This window comes from Conger conger, chromosome 8 (assembly GCF_963514075.1).
Source record: "Conger conger chromosome 8, fConCon1.1, whole genome shotgun sequence".
Lineage (NCBI taxonomy): Eukaryota > Metazoa > Chordata > Actinopteri > Anguilliformes > Congridae > Conger > Conger conger.
Genome location: NC_083767.1, coordinates 41,919,759 through 41,940,492, shown reverse-complemented (window position 1 = coordinate 41,940,492; position 20,734 = coordinate 41,919,759). Strand labels below are relative to the sequence as shown.

The 20,734-nt window shown below is 41.3% G+C and overlaps 2 protein-coding genes across 3 annotated transcripts; both read left to right on the top strand.

The window, feature by feature from the left end:
- Positions 1-912: 912 nt before the first annotated feature.
- On the top strand, positions 913-7,667 carry LOC133135668 (G/T mismatch-specific thymine DNA glycosylase-like). Of its 2 annotated transcripts, none has more exons than XM_061252853.1 (11): positions 913-1,022; positions 1,291-1,362; positions 1,762-1,988; positions 3,151-3,329; positions 3,561-3,630; positions 3,757-3,892; positions 4,313-4,395; positions 4,563-4,657; positions 5,260-5,431; positions 5,866-6,009; positions 6,447-7,667. In XM_061252853.1, exons 2-11 carry the CDS (start codon positions 1,307-1,309, stop codon positions 6,587-6,589), a joined length of 1,305 nt encoding a protein of 434 aa, XP_061108837.1. In that variant the 5' UTR covers positions 913-1,022; positions 1,291-1,306; the 3' UTR covers positions 6,590-7,667. The 2 variants fall into 2 exon arrangements, with proteins under 2 accessions (XP_061108837.1, XP_061108838.1); XM_061252854.1 differs by having other exon boundaries at positions 942-1,022; positions 1,196-1,362.
- A 4,119-nt stretch (positions 7,668-11,786) lies between these two features.
- Positions 11,787-20,492, top strand: LOC133135338 (alpha-N-acetylneuraminide alpha-2,8-sialyltransferase-like). The gene is made up of 6 exons (XM_061252266.1): positions 11,787-12,019; positions 12,103-12,762; positions 13,379-13,523; positions 15,191-15,300; positions 18,111-18,203; positions 19,244-20,492. The coding sequence occupies exons 2-6, from the start codon at positions 12,578-12,580 to the stop codon at positions 19,716-19,718; spliced, it is 1,008 nt and encodes a 335-aa protein (XP_061108250.1). The 5' UTR covers positions 11,787-12,019; positions 12,103-12,577; the 3' UTR covers positions 19,719-20,492.
- Positions 20,493-20,734: the final 242 nt, after the last annotated feature.

Genomic DNA, 20,734 nt, shown 5'->3' with positions numbered 1-20,734 from the left:
TGTTCTACAACATATTTTTCCAGTCATTTAAATTGGTTCAAAATCTTTATGGTCGGAAATAGATCGATCAGTGTGCATACATAACACACGGGAAACTGGTTCCGAGAAGCAGACTCATCTAAATCTGATAGCCTTTTGGTCTCAAGAAAACTGCACCACAAAGACAAATGATCTGAAGTAAATGTCATTTTTGTGTTCATTTTATTTTTTTATTGGCACATTTAAATGATGTTTCAGAGGGTCACGACCTTAGCGTCATTCACTCACTGAATATATGGTAAATGCAGTATATCGTTGTCGGCTCATATGCCTATAGAATAAGACAACGCTTGATACATTTATTCAATACAAAGCTGAAACAGCCACAACATACATCCAAGTATCCATAAAGCCGGGCAGAGGGCCTTCGTAAGCGGTTTTGACAAGCTACCATCGGCGGATCAGACCGTACAGCTAAGCTAGGTATCTAAACGGTATGCCATTATATCAAAAGCAAACCGCTGGTATATCGACACTCATTGGACTGTACTTTCTTCGAGGTATATGCCGTCGATATAATGAAATCTATAATTCAAATGTACTAATAGTAAGATAGTAGCCACCTCAGAGAACGACCATTTCTCTTTGTTTTACCAATTCATAGTAACGCTGGATCCCCAGAACGTGTTAAAATAAAGCGATAATGGCATGGGGGACATACAAGTGATTCGCACGTCACATTATTCTGTTAAAGGCCCACTAGCTGAAAAAATAAATTCGTATTCTGGCAACCATTGAAATATTTAAAATAGCGATATATTTCGATGTTGGATCATACTTATCAAGTCCTTATTAATAATGAACAATAATATGCCCCCCCCTCCTTCCTATGTGCTATTGGTAGGTTCTGGGGATTTTTTTTATTGCGGTCCTGCTTATCTTGATTTCTGCATCCTAAAAGCATCACTTTTTGGTATAGGATTTTGAATTACAGCCACACAGCCTTTTGCGAATAACAGAAATAGAAACATTTTATATGGCAGGTGAGTCATTTTTCATAACACGCTTATGATTTCGCGTTTTTTTTTTTCTATTTCATTTTATTGTTCGGAGAATAGATTAGCCATGCTATTTATCATATGCTCGTGAGTGCAAACTGAAATTAATCAATGACAATCACACCCAGATGAATGATTATTTGTCTTTGTTTTGTCAGCTATCTGAAATAAAAAAGATGTCTGTTTAACGCCGCAGAGGTGGATTTGGCAACCTAATTTAACCTCAACTGTGAACATTATTGTATTTATTAAGCAAACCCAACATAACGATGGAAGAAAAGCAGTATGCATCTTTGACGGTCTCTACGGATTACCTACAGCACTGGTGAGTTTTTTTATTTTTAAAAAATTACGTCTGACATGTACGTTTTTGCATGCACTGCTCACTGTGACTTCTTCCTTGTGTGTTTATGCTGTCAGAACAGACCATCAACTTGAGAAAAGAAACTTAGAATTCTCACTTGAACCACCATGAAGACCATGTGCAGTTTCCGTTAAATTATGCTGCACTGAATGATTTTTGTATTTTAAACGGCAATGAAGCACTTTATTCTTGTTGCATAGGTACAGTAGGCGTGATACAGCGTGTGCTGGTAATGTCAGCATGATGGTTCCTCTGCTAGAGGGGTCACCTGAATGTTTCAGGACAATTTGTGGTTTTCCTTTTAGTGACCACAAAGGTTTGATAATTCAGGTTTGATAATTCATGTCTGTTTTCGTGCAGGTTTCACTCCACTGATGACATCGAGCCCCTCCAGACTACGGAGTATGACCACATGAGTGATGAATCTCACTTGTTGGATGGCCTCAGTGAGGAGAGGGTTATGACAGAGCTGGCTGCCCCGCCAGAGCCCGATTCCCACATTCAGCCGGATTCCTACCTGGATTCTGATTCCCAGCCCCTGCCTGATATCCACCCCCAGCCTGACTCAGAGCCGGCCCCAGAGCAAGGTACCCCATCTCATCCCAGCACACAAACACACTGCATCTCCCATCACAAAGTACCGCATCTCATCCCAGCACACATACACACCCCACATCATCTATTGCAAAGTACCCCATTTCACCCCAACACACACATAGACACACCCCACATCTTCCATCAGAAGATGCCCCATCACAGCATACACAGACTCCCCGCATCACAAGAGCATCTCTATTTCCACACTGTCTGGGCCAAGTGCAAATACATAGATTCATAAATTCAAATTATAAATATGAGATATTATTGATTCACAGCCATGGCTCTATCTTATCTTAACCAATGATTAGGCATTTCACAATTTTATTTATTGCTTTCTTTTCTTTGGAACCGCCAGCAACTAGCTGGGAGTCACCACTGTGCAGCTAGCAGCATGCACAAGCAGCAGTGCAGCAGAGGTGTTTACATCCCTCTGATGCTCCTGCCTGGAAGGCAGTACCTGTTTTACCCCATACAGGAGGGAAAGCCAGCCCTCGTCCACCGCTGTTTGTTCCATTTACCTCTATTGCACAATTATCAATTATTAAGAATCTAGCCTGAATATTTAAAGCTGTGCTGCTTAACTCCAGGTCCTGCCGGCCACAGTATCTGCAGGTATTCAGTTCAGCCGGGCACTACACCACCCGATTTCACTAATGATCTTTACTGTCTGAACAAAGGAGGTAAGATATTGAGTGAAATCAGGTGGTGTAGTGCACGGTTAGAGCAAATATCTGCAGACACTGCGGCCCACAGGATGTGGAGTTGAGTAGCGTGGATTTAAATTCTATTGGTTGAAACAGTGAATGCATGTAGCAAAATTAATCTGCATTCATCAGTAATTAGTTCAATAGTGACGTCAGGATTTCAGATGGATGAAAAGCAGAATTAAGCCACTGCACTTCAGGAAGGATGCATTTATTATCCCAAATTGTTTAGAATTGAAACGCTTTCTACGCTTTATTGAGCTTGTCTGGAGTATTGGGACCTATGAATTGCTCTCAAAAACTGCAAACCCTGCCTTCTGATCCTCTTGGTTGGCTCAATTGCACCAGGCAAGATTACTTGAACTCAGAAAAGTATTTGAATCTGAAACAATTAGGTATTTGACCAACTCAGGTCTGTTAGTAACACAGTTATTTTGCCTCATAGCTCCAAGAAAGGGGAAAAGAGGGAGGCCTCCTGGCAAGTCCTCCAAGTCCAAGCAGATGCTGGGTGAAGTAAAGGCGAAGGGCCAGAGGAAAATGGACCGCTTCAATGGGATGTCGGTGGCCGAAGTCATGGCCAAAACCCTGCCAGATATCCTCACCTACAATCTAGACATCTTGATTGTGAGTTACCTTGGACAAATATTAGACCTTTATTAAACCAGGATGGTCAGTTGAGAACAATTTCTCCTTTACAGCGATGACCTCGCAAATATGAAGGTTGAGAATTGGACTGATGTTCAGATTCAGCTGAATTACTTTTTAAATGTCACCATTTGGTGATATTGATTTTAGCCTCGCGATCCAGCATTTCTCTCCCATTACTCTGTTACTAACCGCCATTTTATCCATTAGATAGGAATCAACCCAGGACTGATGTCAGCTTACAAGGGACGGCATTACCCAAATCCAGGAAACCATTTTTGTAAGTTGAATTTTGTAAGCTGAAGTTGAACATCTCAAAAACAGTGTGTGCTAATTGTCCAAGCTATTGAAGCACTCTGCACTGTTGTTGAAAAGATATTGAACAAACAACTGTTATTTTGTTAAGGGAAGTGCCTCTTCTTATCTGGTCTCACCGACGCACAGCTCAATCACATGCATGATCAGTCACTGCCAGAGAAGTATGGGATAGGATTCACCAACATGGTGGAGAGGACCACACCAGGAAGCAAAGATCTCTCGAGGTGAGCAGGCGTGGAAATGCTGAGGCAATACTGTCAAAATAAATTGTTAAAATTAATATGATCTGCAACAAGGAAATAGAGGGCTCTGGGGTTGTATATCCAGCGATGAAGCATATTTAGTTCAGTAGTACACCCCAGTTTCCAGAGAAAATCCTGACCATGAATGTGACCATGAGACATGAGAAATGGTGTATAATTGGACATAGATGTAAGTTTGCACACTGTACATGCAACTCCTAAGTAGAGAGCTCGGGGGTTGAGCAATGGGATCCTTTACTTCAATCGCTGTTGCTCTGTTGTGTCAATCAATGTGTAATTATTGTTAGTGTGCACAGAATTCAGCAAGGACTCAATGCCCTCTCATTTGTGCAACATTTATGAACTGTTACTTAAAAGTTTATGTGGTCTCCTTTTGTACAGTAAAGAGTTTCGTGAAGGAGGACGACTTTTAGTGGAGAAGTTGAAGAAATACAAGCCGCTCATCGCTGTTTTCAACGGCAAATGTAAGTCCTGATGTTGAAAGTAGCTTTTTTTTTACAATTCAGCGGGTCTGTTTCACTACTGTTTTTATTTTTTTTTATAAAAAAGGCGGGTTTCTGTCATAATGATTTCAAGATAACTATTACAAATATGAGCAATAATTTGTTCTTTTATATTCATTTTTCTTCAGGTATTTATGATATTTTCAGTAAAGAGATTTTTGGAATCAAGGCAAAAAACCTTCAATTTGGCATACAGCCACACAAGATTCCGGAAACAGAAACAGTAAGTCCTCTCCCCTCATAACAATCGTAAGAATCAAAATATGGGCAAAACTGAAACTGGAGTAAAAAAAAAAAATCTTTGGTTGGTTGTCTTTGCACATTACACTAAGCACACACACTGTATCTTGGCCACGGTAAAGTGAATGGTGAAATTCCCACTTCAATGTTGAAGTGCCCAAAGTCAGATGTCAGGTCCCTAGACTACTGGGATAAAGAGGTCAAATAGTAAAAGGTTGGCTATTATATAGCACCTTTATCCAAAGCGCTCTACAATTGATGCTTCTCATTCACCCATTCATACACACTCACACACACGACGATTGGCTTCCATGCAAGGCACCAACCTACTCATCAGGAGCATTTGGGGGTTAGGTGTCTTGCTCAGGGATGCTTTGACACACCCAGGGTGGGATCGAACCGGTAACCCTCCAACTGCAAGATGACTGCTCTTACTGCCTGAGCCAGTGCTGCCCCTGATCTAAGGTCACTGCATTTAGTGGAAGTGTGTTTTGTTTCCTAATGAACTGCCCACGTGCCTTCCCTGTCCTTGTCCCTGCCTCCTGCCTTCCCTGTTACTGCCTTCACTGTCTCTGCCTCCTGGAGGTGTGCTACCTGATGCCCTCCTCCAGTGCCCGCTGTGCCCAGTTCCCCCGTGCCCAGGACAAAGTGCACTTCTACATCAAGCTGAAGGAGCTCCGCGACCAGCTCAAGGGTGTCGTGCACAGCCAGGAAGTGCAGGAATTGGAATACTCCTTTGATGTGGGCTTGGCCAAAGGTAACACGGTCACCAAAATACTATACATAAGGCTATATATGTGTATTGCTCAAAGACAGGTAGGGATACCTGGTAAAATAATACAAAGTATATCTGGGTAAAGTCCTCAGCTAAATGCCCCAATATTGAAGTATGTGGCAGAATTGCTCTAGAAGAGTCATTGATTGGCCAGTAGGGGGCACTCTTCCCTGTGGATTATATAGAAATACAAAGCTTCAGCAAACTGTCAGTAGTGCCAAATTATCACATCATTAATTTTCCACATCTGGCAAGCTATAAAATCTAAAATCCCTTGTATTCAACATCCATTTTGAGTCCCCAGGTCGGTTATAAAATGCCTTTCCCCAGGTAACAGAGTTATCAGTTGATCTACATGGCTAAATGAAAGGTCAAGCTGATAATATTTTATTTTAAACACCCTTTTCCCCTCTCAGAGGATGCTAAGAGGATTTCTATTAAGGAGGAGCAGCATGACCCCAAGTACGAGGCAGCCTATGGGCACGCGGGCGGAGAGCAGGACCCAGAGACCAGTAACAGCCACTGTGACTTCTCCTTCGCTGAGGCCTGCGGTGGACTGGGTGAGCAGCATACAGGCCTGAGCACAAAGCACTACAGGACTGCACCATCTGTGCCTTCTGAGGTGTCTGCTCGGACTGGATACGACAGACACAGCTAATCACAAGATCCAATATTCTGTCTGTCCTTTTTCGTTGCCTTCTGTAGAATGATTGTGCCAGAATTGAAACGTGACGGAATTGAAACGTGACCATGGTAATTATGTAGGGTGCATAAGTGGTGTGCTGCTAGTTTTTGTGTATGGCTTGGACCACCAAAGGCATCCATTTTGGGAGTACACTGAGGGAATGTGAGGGATTTGAGCGAAGGCAGCTGGTGGTGGATTGGACCTGCTGGGTTATTTTGACTTCATCAAACAAATAACCAATACTTTAATCACTTCTCCTCTGTGGCACTTGGTTGTAGGAGCCATTGTTGTAATTGGATGTGCTCCTTGCAGAAATGGCGGTGAAGGAGGATTCGCTCTCTGAAGCAATGGGCTGGATCTCGGAGGACCAGTGGATGATGCACTCCTTTGCTGATCAGATCCCGGACATCGGTGGTACCAGTACACAGCCTCAACTTTGGGCAAAGTCTACATGAAGGAGAGGCAGTCTCCATGGGTGGAGATCAGCCAAAACCATTCCCAAGGAGCCCAGGAATGCTACAGTTTCCATAGCTATGTTTCCATTAGCATGATAACGTTCATTTAATTTGGAGCTGTAAAAACATCCCTTCAAGTTGTGCACCACACCCACCAAGATATGTGATTAGCAAGTGTATTTTACCGGTAAAGTGAAACCATGTGATTTGAGCGAACTCCATATCTTGAAAGAGAAAGGTGAGTTTCTCTTAGCGTGGGGGCATCTTAGGTTTGGGGTTCATTTCCATATTTTTAATTTAACATTTACCAAAATTCCCACTTTTCTAAATATGCATTTTCATAAAGTCTGCCAACTTTAAATAATGTTTTGTTGAATATTCATTGTATGCACATAATTCCCATTTCCATTAGGAAATACCATTTCCATAGTCTCACTGACTTGTGAATCAACTTTGCAATGCTGCATGAACTCAAGCTAATGGAAGCATAACTAATGTTGTTGGGACCAGTGAGATGCCATAGCTCTGTCCCCAGCAACAGAGTTACGAACAACTGCGTCTGTCTGTGCTCTCTCCAGATACTTAAATCAAGAGGAAATAAAGAGGAAGAGTTTCTCAAGTGTTAATTTTGTTAAGCAATCTTAACTGGAGTTATAAAACACTGCTGTGTAATGATTGTAAATATATTTTTTAATTCATTAGCAATGGCTAGTCTTTTTAAGTTTTAACATCCTGTAATTCATGAATTTTTGTAACATTTTTAAAAAAATGATGACATTTAAAGAACGGGAACGTTTTACAAAGTGCAATTTAGTTTTTTGTTGTTTTTTTTGTCTCCAAATTGAAAGTGTGACTGTGCTGCTACTTTATTTGTTTTAATAGCTGTGTTAAATACAAATGTGTGAAGTGGAAAAAAAATACTGGACACTGTGTGATGACTATGAAACTTGAAGAAGCCAAGGTTATTGTGTAACAGCTGAAAAAACATTAAGATAGAAATGGATTTTTGCTAAAGAATTTTCTTTTGCAGAGAGCAGGAACAGCTCTGTGGGATAACATTTCTTATTAATAAAAATGAATAAATACTGGATCTACAGCTTGGCAGTTCATGACGTAAGTGTGTAAGAGCCAAAGAATCAAACACATGTTCACTTTAACAGTGGAAGTAAAAACCTAAAAGATTATCTTTTTTGGACTACACACTTTATATGTGAAGCAGAATAAGACAGCTCAAACCACACTGGTTCATAATTAATTCATAGACTTTTTATTATTATTATTATTATTATTATTATTATTATTATTTTAGTAATTTTCTATTATTGGCGTACTGAATGAAAAGTACTGTTTTACAAGATTTAATTCATATGAAAATCTAAATTCCCATGAATAATCGTATCGTGTTTTGTCGTGTTTGCTACACATTGTTTGTCATCTGTGGTTCTGTGAACCATTTAATTCAATGCAAATACGCCACCATAAAATTCTTAATTTTGGTCCGTGTTACTTAAAAATACAATTGAGCCTATGAGGAGAACATAAGAAGGTTTGCACATAATCAGTGTGAGAGATTAATGATATCAGTGTCAAAGTATTTGAAGAGCATATTGTCCGGTCAAGAAACCATTTGTCAATTGGAGCCCCTGAATGATGTGAAGCCATCGTAGAAAGCTTTTTATTTCCCATATATTTTCTTCACAGAAAATTGAAAGTGGATTACATTATATGTGGAGAATCAACGCTAGTCGTAGTGTAGTTGACATGACACGTCCACATCTAACACATTTGCTTTCAGTTAATAAACAAAGATAAACACGCACATTCAATCCAAACGCCAGGTATTAGGTTTACATCTTGTGTTGATAAACTGAAACGTAACTGAACTGCATGCTGTTGCTAATTCTCGGCACTAGGGGGAAGCATAAGATTACAAACAGCACTCAGGGTCAGGGAGCGATGACCAAAACTCGCCTGGCCCAATGACTATCCTTATTAAATAAAACTAATAAAAAGTACACAAGACAGTTTTCTCGTTTTATTAAAAAGCAAAATTAATATTATTATTATCCCCATCAGCAGCCTGCTTCAGGTGATTGAAAAATATTCAATTTAACAAGTATTCAATTACATTTGTATAGCTCTTTTTACCGAGGCACTGTGACAAAGGTGCTTTACAAAAACATGTATGTTTGGTTGGGTGGTGAAATACAGCAATAAAAAGTGATTTATGAGGCTTACAGTAGGTTTTCCTCAGTAGCCAACTAAATCGTGGCACCCCTCCCCCACTAACCACAAAGTGCAACAATAACCACAAAGTGCAACAATATGATTTTTGCTGTGAAATGAATGATTGCCCTTCTGCTCTACCGAACAGTGACAGAACTGTGTTCAACAAGGAGTTGACCAATGTAAAGATTAAAGAATAGCAGACATGTTCCTCATTAACCCAGAGTGTAATGTTTTAGGTTAAAAACATCCACCAGCCTTCACGTGGTTCCATGTTTCAGGATACCGTATGTGATGTAAAAGCATTACATTACATTACATTACATTAATGGCATTTGGCAGACGCTCTTATCCAGAGCAACGTACAACAAAGTGCATACCCATAACCAGGGATAAGTGCGCTGAAAGACCCTAGAGGGAAGTACAATTTCAACTGCTACCTGCACAACAAAGATAAGGACCAAGGCCTATTTGAACAAACAAACAAATGCAAAAGTATGACCAAACTCCTTACCTAGCCAAACACTGCTTACCTACCCAAACTAAAAATACTGATACACAAAAAAGTAAATCACAAAAAGACAACAATTAAGGTTCACAGGGAGGTAGGGAGGGACGGGGAGAGGTGCTGCTTGAAGAGGTACTAAGCACACGCTTAGTAACACAACAGTGCTGATTTGTATCATTAAGATGTTTGGTAACTGGTGATTTAGATTTATATGAATAGCACAAAAGTGTTTATTGATGTGCTCCTGGAGCTGCCTGCATGTAAGGACACAATTAAAAGCCTTGAGCTGCAGGAACTTGAAAGCAGGTACATGCAGTAGGTAGGCTACTTCATTATTAGAGATACAGATAATACATAATACACCTCCTACTGGTCTGCTGTTTCTTAGCAACAGATGAAGTAAAGACCTTGGACTTATTAATAGGCTACCTACACAGGATGTGCATTTAAAGCAAAGAAGAAAGCTAATACAAGCTAGCTAAGATGTTGAGATGTTATTTGGGGGCTTTGGAAAAATGCTAAGTGATAGGTCGGTTCTCTGGAAAAGAGTCAAAGTCTGGTGGAAAATATGTTTTTATTGCAATAATATTCTGGTCCAGAAGAGCAATGCACAAAACGTAATGCTTTGCTAAACATCTCTTGGTCATTCTAATCTTCGTACCTTTGCAAACTCGTCATTCTGTTCTGTCAAAGATCACAAGATGCTGGCTCAATGCCTTCAGCCCCCTCCCCACTCTCACTTTTACAGAAGTATCTTTGCATGGTGTATCTATTCTCTATAAACATTTAACTCTTGTTAATGTTAGCTGATACATTTTATCATTCATTAGTACAATAATCCTTAATGCAAACTATTGTTGTTAATACATGGTTATTCTTTGTTATACATGTTACATAAAAAAATATATTATTGTGAAACAACATACATCAGTCTTAAATGAAAAGTAATAAATGAAAATAAAAAAAAACACTTAAATCACACAGATTTCTCCGTTGGTTACACATTTTGATTCCGAAGGGCTGATGTGAGAATCCGTTCATTTGGACAGGGGCCCAGGTATTGACTGGGCCACAATTACATGTCCAAGGGGGAAATGAAAAGCAGCATGCACACATCAGACACACATAAAGCACAGGGATGAGATAAGGCAGTATTTTTATTGTCAGATCTTGGAAATTTATATTGGAACAACCTTTGCCCTGAGTGCAGGTTGTTTTATGGGCCTTGTTGATAATATAGGAATTATGCTGGGGGTGACATACAAAGGCAACATTTGTGTTCAGTTACATCCACATATTATATTGGAGCCTTACATTTCTGGAGTTTTTGAAATACTTTTTTAATACTTAAAAGTATTGGCTGACCAGGATAAGAATCATATATGCTTTACTTACATCTGGTTGTTCAAACAATTCTTTACACTATTATTATTCCTTGTGACCCAAGTTATTTCTGTCCTTGTTATTAAGCAGATAAAACTGGTTAGTAGAGAATTCGTTTATTAACTAGTTTGATTCTCATTAGAGTCATAGCTCAGAACAGACATTGCCAAGAGGTTCTGGTCTATGGTTCTGGTCACTCTATTGACTAAAGAACAATCTGATGCACAGAAGAGAATTAGAATGATTCTAATTCTGAAGCCAAAGTTCTCTGGTTTAATCACATCAGATGCAGTAAATTCTGCAGCAGATACGTGTCTAATTGAATTACACTTCTGTGCTGCATGAAGTTGGTGTGAGTCTACCCCTAACTGCCTTGCCTTCAATGCTGAGGTCATCTCTGGTCAGACCACATTCAGTGTCCTTGTGTGGGAGTGCTACAGTGTCCTTCCTTCGCATGGAGGAGTTGCTGCATCTCCACAGAGATTAACAGTAGGAAGAGGTTGATCCCACATGAACTTTGTTCTCACAAACATCCCATACTGACATGCACACACACTGTGGACACACAGTGAGTTGCATATTAAGGACACTCAATGTTATTTTTATTCTTCTTCGAGTTTCAGCCTTCATTTGTCAGTTATTATGATTAAAACACATTCCTGAAATGTATTCCCCCTTTTAGGTAGAACAGTTGCGTTCAAAAAAATGAAATTATGCTAGCCCCCAAACCACCCTGCTTCGGTCATCCTGACAGGAAACACGAATTATCTGTTATCTGGTTATCTATTTCCCGATCAGTAGCAATGATTCTTTCACCAGCTGCTAACATCTTCACTGGTCCAATTGCCATAAGCAATCCCTTAGTAACTCATATATGTTTCAGATAGCCTACCTGGCATGCAAATACAACGTTACCAACGAGAGGTTCGCTGAAAATTTTGGGGGTATTCACAGTATAGCGAACTATCGGTGTATATTCTCTTAGCAAGAACCTCAGTGGCACTTCAGTAGGCACAAACACACACACGCGGTGATTAATTAGGAGAACAGGAAACTATGTGAAACCTTGTGCGATTAATTGTTTGACATGGTTAACCGAAGTAGGCTCTATGTTAGCCTACCGTTTATCAGGATTGTTTCGAGTGCCATCTAGAAATAGGTCTAGACTATTATGGCAATACTTGTTCAAAAAAATATGAAATAAATCCGGTTGAGGGCAGCACCTGCCCTTCTACATGCGTTTCTACACACCTTCAATCTGAGCGAAGGTGTCTGCAGTGGCGTTATCTGGCACATTGGAGAAGCGATGGACTGTGAGCAGCGAGACGGAAAGGAAACCTTTGGGAGAGGATAAGCGAGGCAAAGGATGACGCTCTTCTGCATTTTTTTTAAACAGGGTGTAGGAGAGAGCTACGGTGAACATCGAAAGGGGATGCTCAGCGTCGAACGTGAAGCAACGTTAGATAACCAGCTGCAATAGGACAGGATCCCCGACAACGCTGTATGAAGAAATATAGCTAACTAGGTGACTGGAGCTGTACCTGGTAGTACCGTTGTTTTGCGCTAGACTACAAAGCAGAGTTTAAGAGACGGCGATTTCAACGACTGGGAATCTTTTGTAAATCTAGGAGCCTACGTAATTTGTTACATACAGACGATTTCTATGTTATGTGACGTTAATGACTCTCATTCGTGAAGTAAAGTGAATTGGATGGCTTCCCATAGGCTACTGAAGAAGCTGGCAAGCCGGACTGATTTAGGCAATTTTATTTTCACTATTACTAACGTTAAGCTAATAGATTCCAATTAGCCTACTTAATACAAATGTTTAAGTGATTAGATTTACAACTTAGCTGCTGAGCTTTTGAATAATGGTGTTAACGTTAAGATATCCCAAAAGCAAGCTGTCGGCGTGGGCTGCCCTCTGCGCATTAGTGCTGTGCTGGTTCTACATCTTTCCAGGCTATAGGCTTCCTACCGACGAGCAAATCATAACTGAAGTCTTGCAGCTAGGATCCGCATGGAAAAAAAACGAAACGGGCATCCGTTTATACAGGTATAGTATTGTATCATATTTATTCATTTTTATGCTTCGTTTTCAAGTGGCATAGCATTTTGATTTGTCATGTCTAGGAGTTTATGATCGCAAGCTTAACGTTAACGTTACATTAAAAACATAGAAAAGGCAGGCAGTTCCACAGTTTTAAACGACTAAAGGCATCTTCATGATTTATCAACTGCATGTCATTATTCTTTTTAACGTGAGGGGTTTTATCGAAACTACAGTCAAATGTCTCCGCACTCACCCGTGTTGCCATGTTCTATGATGTTGTGTGGTGTCGTTGGTGTATGGGTGAATGAGAAGCATCAGTTGTACAGCGCTTTGGATAAAGGCGCTATATAAACGCCATCCATTTTGCCACGTTAACTAAATTAACACATTTTTACAAATTAAGGTTCGTAAGCTTTCCGATAATAGGAGAACCAACATTTATTTTTGAGGAAGATTTACAGTATTTGTATATTTGTGTAGGGTAGGGGGTCCAAATTTTGAGGGCTCCTGTCTCCTGAATGGTTGATCATTCTGGTTAATCAAACCATATTCTAACACAAACATTTTATTTTCTGACGGAATGAACATTTTTAACATTTGTCTTGTCCTCTTTCCACAGGAAGCTGATGAATGGCTGCTGTAATCCTCAGAAGACGTTTGCACTTACGAGGGAAAACACTCCGTTGGGGACCGTCCTGTGGTACGATGGGGAGCTCTTCTACTTCCGTACAGTCAGAAATGACACGTACCCACTTTTTCCACAGGTACTGGCTTCAAACTTCAATCCACCCCCAAATCAATAGACTGACCATTCTGACCAGTGCTCGCTAGCTTTACCTCACAGGGTGAGGTGCAGCGATTTCCTCCTGATATAGGCATATATCAGCCTGTAAGGGCAGCCTGTAGCCTAGTGGCTAAGGTACATGACTGGGTCCCGGAAGGTTGGTGGCTCAAACTCCAGTTCAAATCTCGCCTTGCTCCAGGGGTGCTGTCCCCTGCTTAGTGTAATCACCTGTAAGTCGTTTTGCATTAAAACATCAGCTAAGTAACAAGAGATTATTGTAATTATTTTATCAATCCCTAATAAGTAGCTGTATTGTATTATTGTGTTTCTCTGTTGTGATTATGTGGCAAGGTTGGCACTTCTGAGCAATCACACAATAAAGTATAATCGTATCGTATGACACAATTATCCTGAAGTTGTGATGCCAGTAACCATGGACATCTTTGTTGGAGGACCAGGGAAAGGGTTTCACATTGGTCCCCTTCAAAACAAGCTAAAGTTCAGCAGAGAATTTTTGAAATGGAAAGAACAAGTTGAACGTTGCCATGCTAGTTTGTTCTGTTCCCCCATACAGGTATTTGTGGATACTTGAGTATATTGCTGACATTTGCACTGCAGGTCTTGTAGTACATTGTTGATGTGGGAAAAATATGCTGTTGCAGCAATATTAAAGGATTAAATGTTAAATGTTAAAGATTTCTTTTATGCCACTTGCACAAGAGGGCATTGAAGAAACACAATGAAAGTATTAATCTGTTCTTTAGTTTTGGAGAAGCAGGCGTGTTAAATGTATTGTCCTATTTTCAACTGGTTGAGAAGGATATCCACTCCCTTATCCACGCATATTGTGCCGCTGGCCTCAAGGCAAGACAATGCAAATATTTGACTAATATTAGGTTAACTTAAATTAAAGTGACTAGAAAGGACTATTAGACTATTTCTGGCTATATTCATTTAGCTAGCTAGCTAGTTTGCTTTCATAAGGACGTTATAGTTGTGCTTTTATCTTAACTTGGCTAGCTAGCTAGCAATACTGATTATTATTATAAGTCAGCATCCTTACCTTAGCTATCGATAGTTTATATACTAAGTTAGGTAGCTTATGAGAATTCAGTCTGCCAAGATGAGCGTGTATCATGGAGGTAGCTATGATTAACAAGCAACAATGTGTGGAAAGTGGGGGTACGGTCTGTCAATCATCGCTAATTGACAGTTCTCATTCCCACGCCCAGTTTGGGTGAACTTTTTTAGTGGGAAATTTAGGCTTTGAAAAATACGTTTTAAAATACTTTTAAAACTTAAAGTCAACTGGCAAGTGTCACATTCAGCCACCATGTTAATCCTTTAAAAAAGGAAAGAGGTTGTATTGTTGGTTTCTCATGGAATTAGCAACCACTGTGGTTCCTGAGTTTTCAGTTGTTAAAAGCTGTCGCCATGGTCAGCACAAGTGCAAGCCTATGGCTGGATGAGCCAATGAGTCCACATCACTGTCGTACCTCCACCTGGGGTAGGAAGGTCTGCACGGCTCCTCAGGCTCATGCTGTGGAAGGTCTACAACGGTTTTGCTGCTTAAGTTTGCGGAAGGGGACATCTGTACCCCCTCCCAAAAGAGATTCAACCCGTCAGCGTAGTTTTGTGTGTTGTCAGGAGCCGCTCCTTAAGACGCCCTTGAAGAGGTGCGCTGTTATCGGCAACGCGGGCATCCTGAAGGACAGTGGCTGCGGCAGGGTCATCAACCGGGCAGACTTCATCATGAGGTAAAATGGACATCCACTCCTACCACCTGTCAGAACATGCATGTCACATCCATATCACATCATGTCTGCTGGGACAGAAATCTGTGAGGAAGTGGACCTAGGCTGGGTGCCAACCAAATCTTGATGTAAGTAGTGTCCTATTGCCTTCCCTACTAAATATTTAGGACTCTTCATATTTACCTTTATATCTGTTTGGGACATAGACCATCTATGAGTCCTGGAGAGGGACAGAACAGGCAGTGGAGCAGCCGGAAGTATGTCTGCTGAGTGCAGAAGAGCTTTCTGCCTATTGACTTCTATCTAAAAACCCAAGCTGATTTAACAATCAAACAGCTAATTAGTCCATTTTTTAATAAAGCTGTCACGGCAGGGGGTGACAGAGGAACCAGAAGCAGACACAGGGGTGTGGAAAATGACAGGTTTACTAGCAGGTGGAGGGGCAGACAGAACGTAGTAACAAACAGGCAAAAGATCAAAAACCAGGGGGTCAGTCCACAGGCAAAAGTACAGAGGTTGATCCAACAGAATAGTCCAAAAAGCAGGCAGGGGTCAAACACAGGAAATCCAAACAGAAACACGTGAAGGGCAAACAAACAAGGCTTGGGAAACAATGCTCAGGAATAAGGGGGCTAGAACAGGGGGAAGGAATGAAGGGCTCAGGACTCAAAAACAGGACCAGACAAACTAGCAAGGTGCAACTGAAAAGGACAGGTATAAATACACAGGGGAATGAGACAAACTAGACAGGGCATGGGAGTGAGGGCGGTCTAACAAATAAACATCAGGTGAGACACATGAAAGGGTAATAGCACAATAACGAGGGGGAAACAAAAACGTACTGGATTCACAAAGACCCCCAGAACCCCAGAACTACCGTAAAAACACCCGCACGCAAACAGGAGTGACTGGGCTAGTAAACATTCAGACTCGGACATCACAGGGGAAGACGAGTGCAAAGACTAATGAATATAAACAGAACACCAGACATGAATATGAAAAATTATAAATTACAAGAATAATGATAATAAACAATGATAAACTAACACAGGACAGAGCACAGGAACATAACAAAAGCATAATGTGTAGTTGGTTGTGAAACAATGATTGTTTTGGTCCAGGCGTTTAGGGAAAATATTGAGTTTTAATACCTTTTTACAGTCTATGGATCCCTGTCTACTATCTCTTATCTATGAGGTCTGAATGAACATCATGGATAATGTTGACTAATACATCAGTTCGAAGTAATAGATAGGCTATCTAACTTCTGCAGTTCAGCCAACAAGTTAGGTAATAATCCTGAGTTTGCTATCTTGCCCAATATAAAGCTAAGCTGACATCTTAGCTACCCGTCTATTGCCGACATGTAAGCCTACTATAGGTAATCATTGCATATATAATCTTCAATCCTTTTGAGAGCCTCGCTGCTCAGGTTGCCAGAAGGTGTGCTTTCCTGTCTTAATTACATATGCATATCTATGTTTTGGCAGAATATTTGAAATGCATTTCAACGTCTCTATACAAGTCTTGCTCAGACCTGCATAAACCCTGTGTAAAGTACAGTACAGTCTTTGGGAGCTTACTCTCGTTTGACTGCAGATGTTGATGGCTTAAAAGGTTTGGTGGGATGTAGAGTATGGCAGCAAATATTTATTTGAAAATACCAGAACTATAGCAATACATTTTTTCATAAATGGTTGTATGTATAGCTGATTTTTACTCTGTGTATAATTAAGTAATTATGTTTCATACAAGTAATACATTTCTTACATAGGTAGACTAAGTACCATGTAGTACAGTATCTTGAAAATTAAGAATAAAACCACGGATACATATTTTTGATTATATCCATATCCAAGTGTTTTTATTTTTTAAATGTGTATGTACACATACACACACATATTACTATTATTATAAACCTCTTTGGCCCAGCTGTTCAGAAAAGGCGTTTATAGAAATATGCTGCACTTTTTTCTCAACCAAATCCCAGGTAGTTTAATTACTGTAAAGTGAACTTTCATGTTATTTTCAGAAATAACCTGGTTGCGGTTTAAAATCCTGAAAGTATAATAATCTCATTGTGTTTTTGTGAAGGGAACAGGAAGGTTGCAAATGTGGTTTCCAAGACTACATAATGCACTATAGTCCTCCATTATATTGAAGGTACTGAAGGTACAACGCAACCTAGGAGTAGTTCATAAATGTATCATTTAGTTTCATAAAGTACCAAAAAAAAAGTACTTGGAAAAATAAAATACTGTCATTAAGTATACTTTGTGAAATATAAAAAATGTTATGTACAGTGCTACTTTTTTGTCAGGACAGGCACTCATATTGATTTCCTCAACAGACTGCACTTTGCCCTCTCTGTCCTGGGCCAACCCCTTCCATTTATGACATTTATTGGTGTAGTTACCATTACTGTAACACATCAAACAAACAATGTAGTCGTAAATTCAAAGGAGGGAGGAGGGGGGTGCGGCTGTGTCTACCTGCTGAGTGCCAAGCTCAATGGGGAAATGAAAAAGCAGAAAGTATAGGCAACATTTTGAACAGATTTTTTTTTTTTAGAATTGTTTTATAACATAATAAAACAACTTTTTTTACAGTTTTTACAAGGAGATATTTTCTCGTTTAAGGGAGGTACATTGTAATTCTTGATTCTCTTCCTTAGACGGTGCTTCAGAACCGTATCTGATGTTTATCTCAGAACAACAGTCAGGGCATCCAGGTCCAATTCACATGGTAAAACATTGAACCAGGTCCCAACAGAACAAGGTGTTGTAACAACTGAATTGGTTGTGCTGTTGTAGGTGTAACCTCCCCCCGCTATCTACGGAGTACTCGAAGGATGTGGGCACCAGGACACACCTAGTGACTGCAAACCCAAGCATCATTGAGAAAAGGTGCACTTGCCACTGTTCACACGTTGTTCACTTGCAGCGTCAAGAGGCAGACGTATTTACATTTTACATTTTTGTCATTTAGCAGACGCTTTTAATCCAAAGCGACTTACAAGTGCATAGGTTCTTCCACAAGTTAAAGCATCACATCCATAGCTAGTAAAATACACATGAAGTATTGTTCTAAACATGTAGTCATCATAAGTGCAATTATTATTTTTATTTTAGACAAGAGGGATAAGCATGTCAGAAAGGGGCGCGGGGGAAATCAGGAGGGAGGACTAAGGTACAGTTTGAACTAAGGTACACGTATGAGATCCAGTTGTGCATGTTCTTATCCAGTTGTACTTATCTCTAGGGTCTTTCAGCGAACTTATCCCTGGTTATGGGTATGCACTTTGTTGTACGTCGCTCTGGATAAGAGCGTCTGCCAAATGCCAATAATGTAATGTAATGTAAATGTTCTCACAGAGCGAACAGGAAAGGCTTCTTTCTTCTAACTGACTCTTACGGAAACAGAAACAGCAACTGACTTTCAAAAGTATGCATAATTAGAGACAGGAAGTTTGCAAATGTGGTTTTGAAGACTACAGTATGCACTATAGTCCTCCCTTCATAAGACTTTTTAGTGTATACACAGCTCCTTTATGTATAAACAATAAATAATAAATAAACACATAATGCAAGGCTAAGACACGTTTCGGTGCAAATTATCATCATGATTTATGTAACTTAAAATGTGATATTTTATCCATGGTATCAGATGTTGTACGATGCAATTTGAGGTAAGCGCATATAACAGGAGCACATCTTTGGATAAAAGCGTCAGCTAAATAACTAAATACCAATAATCATAATTCATGAACATTACAGTTCACACCAACTATGAGTAGTTTAAGTGCTACACAAATAAAATGTAATAGACGATCCCCTCGGGTGCTTTTTGGGATGGTTTTACATGAGCTGTGCATCATATGGAAATGAGCTCGACTGCAGGGCGGTTCTCACCGCTTGCTCGTCGTCTCCCTCCCTCCCTCCCTCAGGTTCGAGAACCTAATGTGGTCGCGCAAGGCGTTCGTGGACAGCATGCGGGTGTACGGCCACAGCTACATCTACATGCCGGCCTTCTCCATGAGGCCCGGGACTGCGCCCTCCCTGAGGGCCTACCACGCCCTGGCCGACGCCGGGTCGGACCAGAAGGTGCTGTTCGCCGGGCCGGACTTCCTGCGGGATGTGGAGCGGTTCTGGAAGGGCCGGGGCGTCCACGCCAGGCGCCTCTCCACGGGCCTGTTCATCGTCAGCCTGGCGCTGGGGCTGTGCGAGGATGTGGACCTGTACGGCTTCTGGCCCTTCTCCGTGGACCTCCACCGCCGGCCCATCAGCCACCACTACTACGACAACCACCCGCCCAACTCGGGCTTCCACGCCATGCCGGAGGAGTTCCTGCGGCTCTGGGACCTGCACAAGAGCGGCACCCTGCGGGTGCACGTGGGGAGGTGCCCCAAAGAGGCCGACTAGCCCCCCACCCCACCCCGGGGCTTCGCCCTCGCACCGCTGGTCCCCCACCGGCCTGAGGACGTGCAATACCGCCCCCCTCGTCTCGCCCGCTAACGTGGTTAGCCGCGGGCGCGGATTGGGTGCCGTGGCTGGGTCCTGTTTATGAGACTGGCTAATACCAGCCTGCTGCAGCCTATCAGACGAGCCGCAAATGTCAAAGGGAAATTTCAGTAATCCAAGAGCATGTTTGATCGAGGCCAGGAAGTTTAAAACTGAAAATGAAATTGCTTTCATGTTTCGAAAAATCATAAAATGTCAAAAACCAGCACTCAGCTGATTTAAAAAGTTAGTAAGCTCTTATATTTATATATAGACTATAGTGGAACTGGATGAGTCCGAATGTAGAGCTGGCTTCAGGAACCAGCTGGACACATAGTACCTTTAAACCCTACACTGAGTTCATACTAGGGATGTGACAAATCATTAAAAAATGTTAAACCGGTTACCATCCCGTTGAAACGGTTAGCGGTGTGCTATATGATACTGCTTATGCTAGGGTTATCAGGTATTAGATAGGTGCTCCTGGAGGGATTGTCCCATGCTTAGTCCCTTTGGATGAAAGCGTCAGCTAAGTAACACATTATTGTTATTATTATTACTCCCTGCCCCCCTTTAAAATGGCAGCTTATCTGGCAGCCCCTGTGTGTGTGGGAGAGAGGCTGTGTGTGTGGGGGAGAGAGGCTATGTGTGTGGGGGAGAGAGGCTATGTGTGTGGGGGAGAGGCTGTGTGTGTGGGGGAGAGGCTGTGTGTGTGGGAGAGAGGCTGTGTGTGTGTGGGAGAGAGGCTGTGTGTGTGGGAGAGAGGCTGTGTGTGTGGGAGAGAGGCTGTGTGTGTGGGAGAGAGGCTGTGTGTGTGGGGGAGAGGCTGTATGTGTGGGGGAGAGGCTGTCTGTGTGGGGGAGAGGCTGTGTGTGTGGGAGAGGCTGTGTGTGTGGGGGAGAGGCTGTGTGTGGGGGAGAGAGGCTGTGTGTGTGGGG

What these genes read in the sequence shown, in the direction of transcription:
- LOC133135338 (XM_061252266.1), top strand. Translation starts at nt 12,578, where the DNA reads ATGGTGTTAACGTTAAGATATCCCAAAAGCAAGCTGTCGGCGTGGGCT. An exon ending in ACGGGCATCCGTTTATACAG is followed by an intron (nt 12,763 to 13,378) that starts GTATAGTATTGT and finishes CTCTTTCCACAG; the next exon opens with GAAGCTGATGAATGGCTGCT. An exon ending in CCAAGCATCATTGAGAAAAG is followed by an intron (nt 18,204 to 19,243) that starts GTGCACTTGCCA and finishes TCCCTCCCTCAG; the next exon opens with GTTCGAGAACCTAATGTGGT.
- LOC133135668 (XM_061252853.1), top strand. Translation starts at nt 1,307, where the DNA reads ATGGAAGAAAAGCAGTATGCATCTTTGACGGTCTCTACGGATTACCTA. An exon ending in ACGGATTACCTACAGCACTG is followed by an intron (nt 1,363 to 1,761) that starts GTGAGTTTTTTT and finishes GTTTTCGTGCAG; the next exon opens with GTTTCACTCCACTGATGACA. An exon ending in TGAGGCCTGCGGTGGACTGG is followed by an intron (nt 6,010 to 6,446) that starts GTGAGCAGCATA and finishes TGCTCCTTGCAG; the next exon opens with AAATGGCGGTGAAGGAGGAT.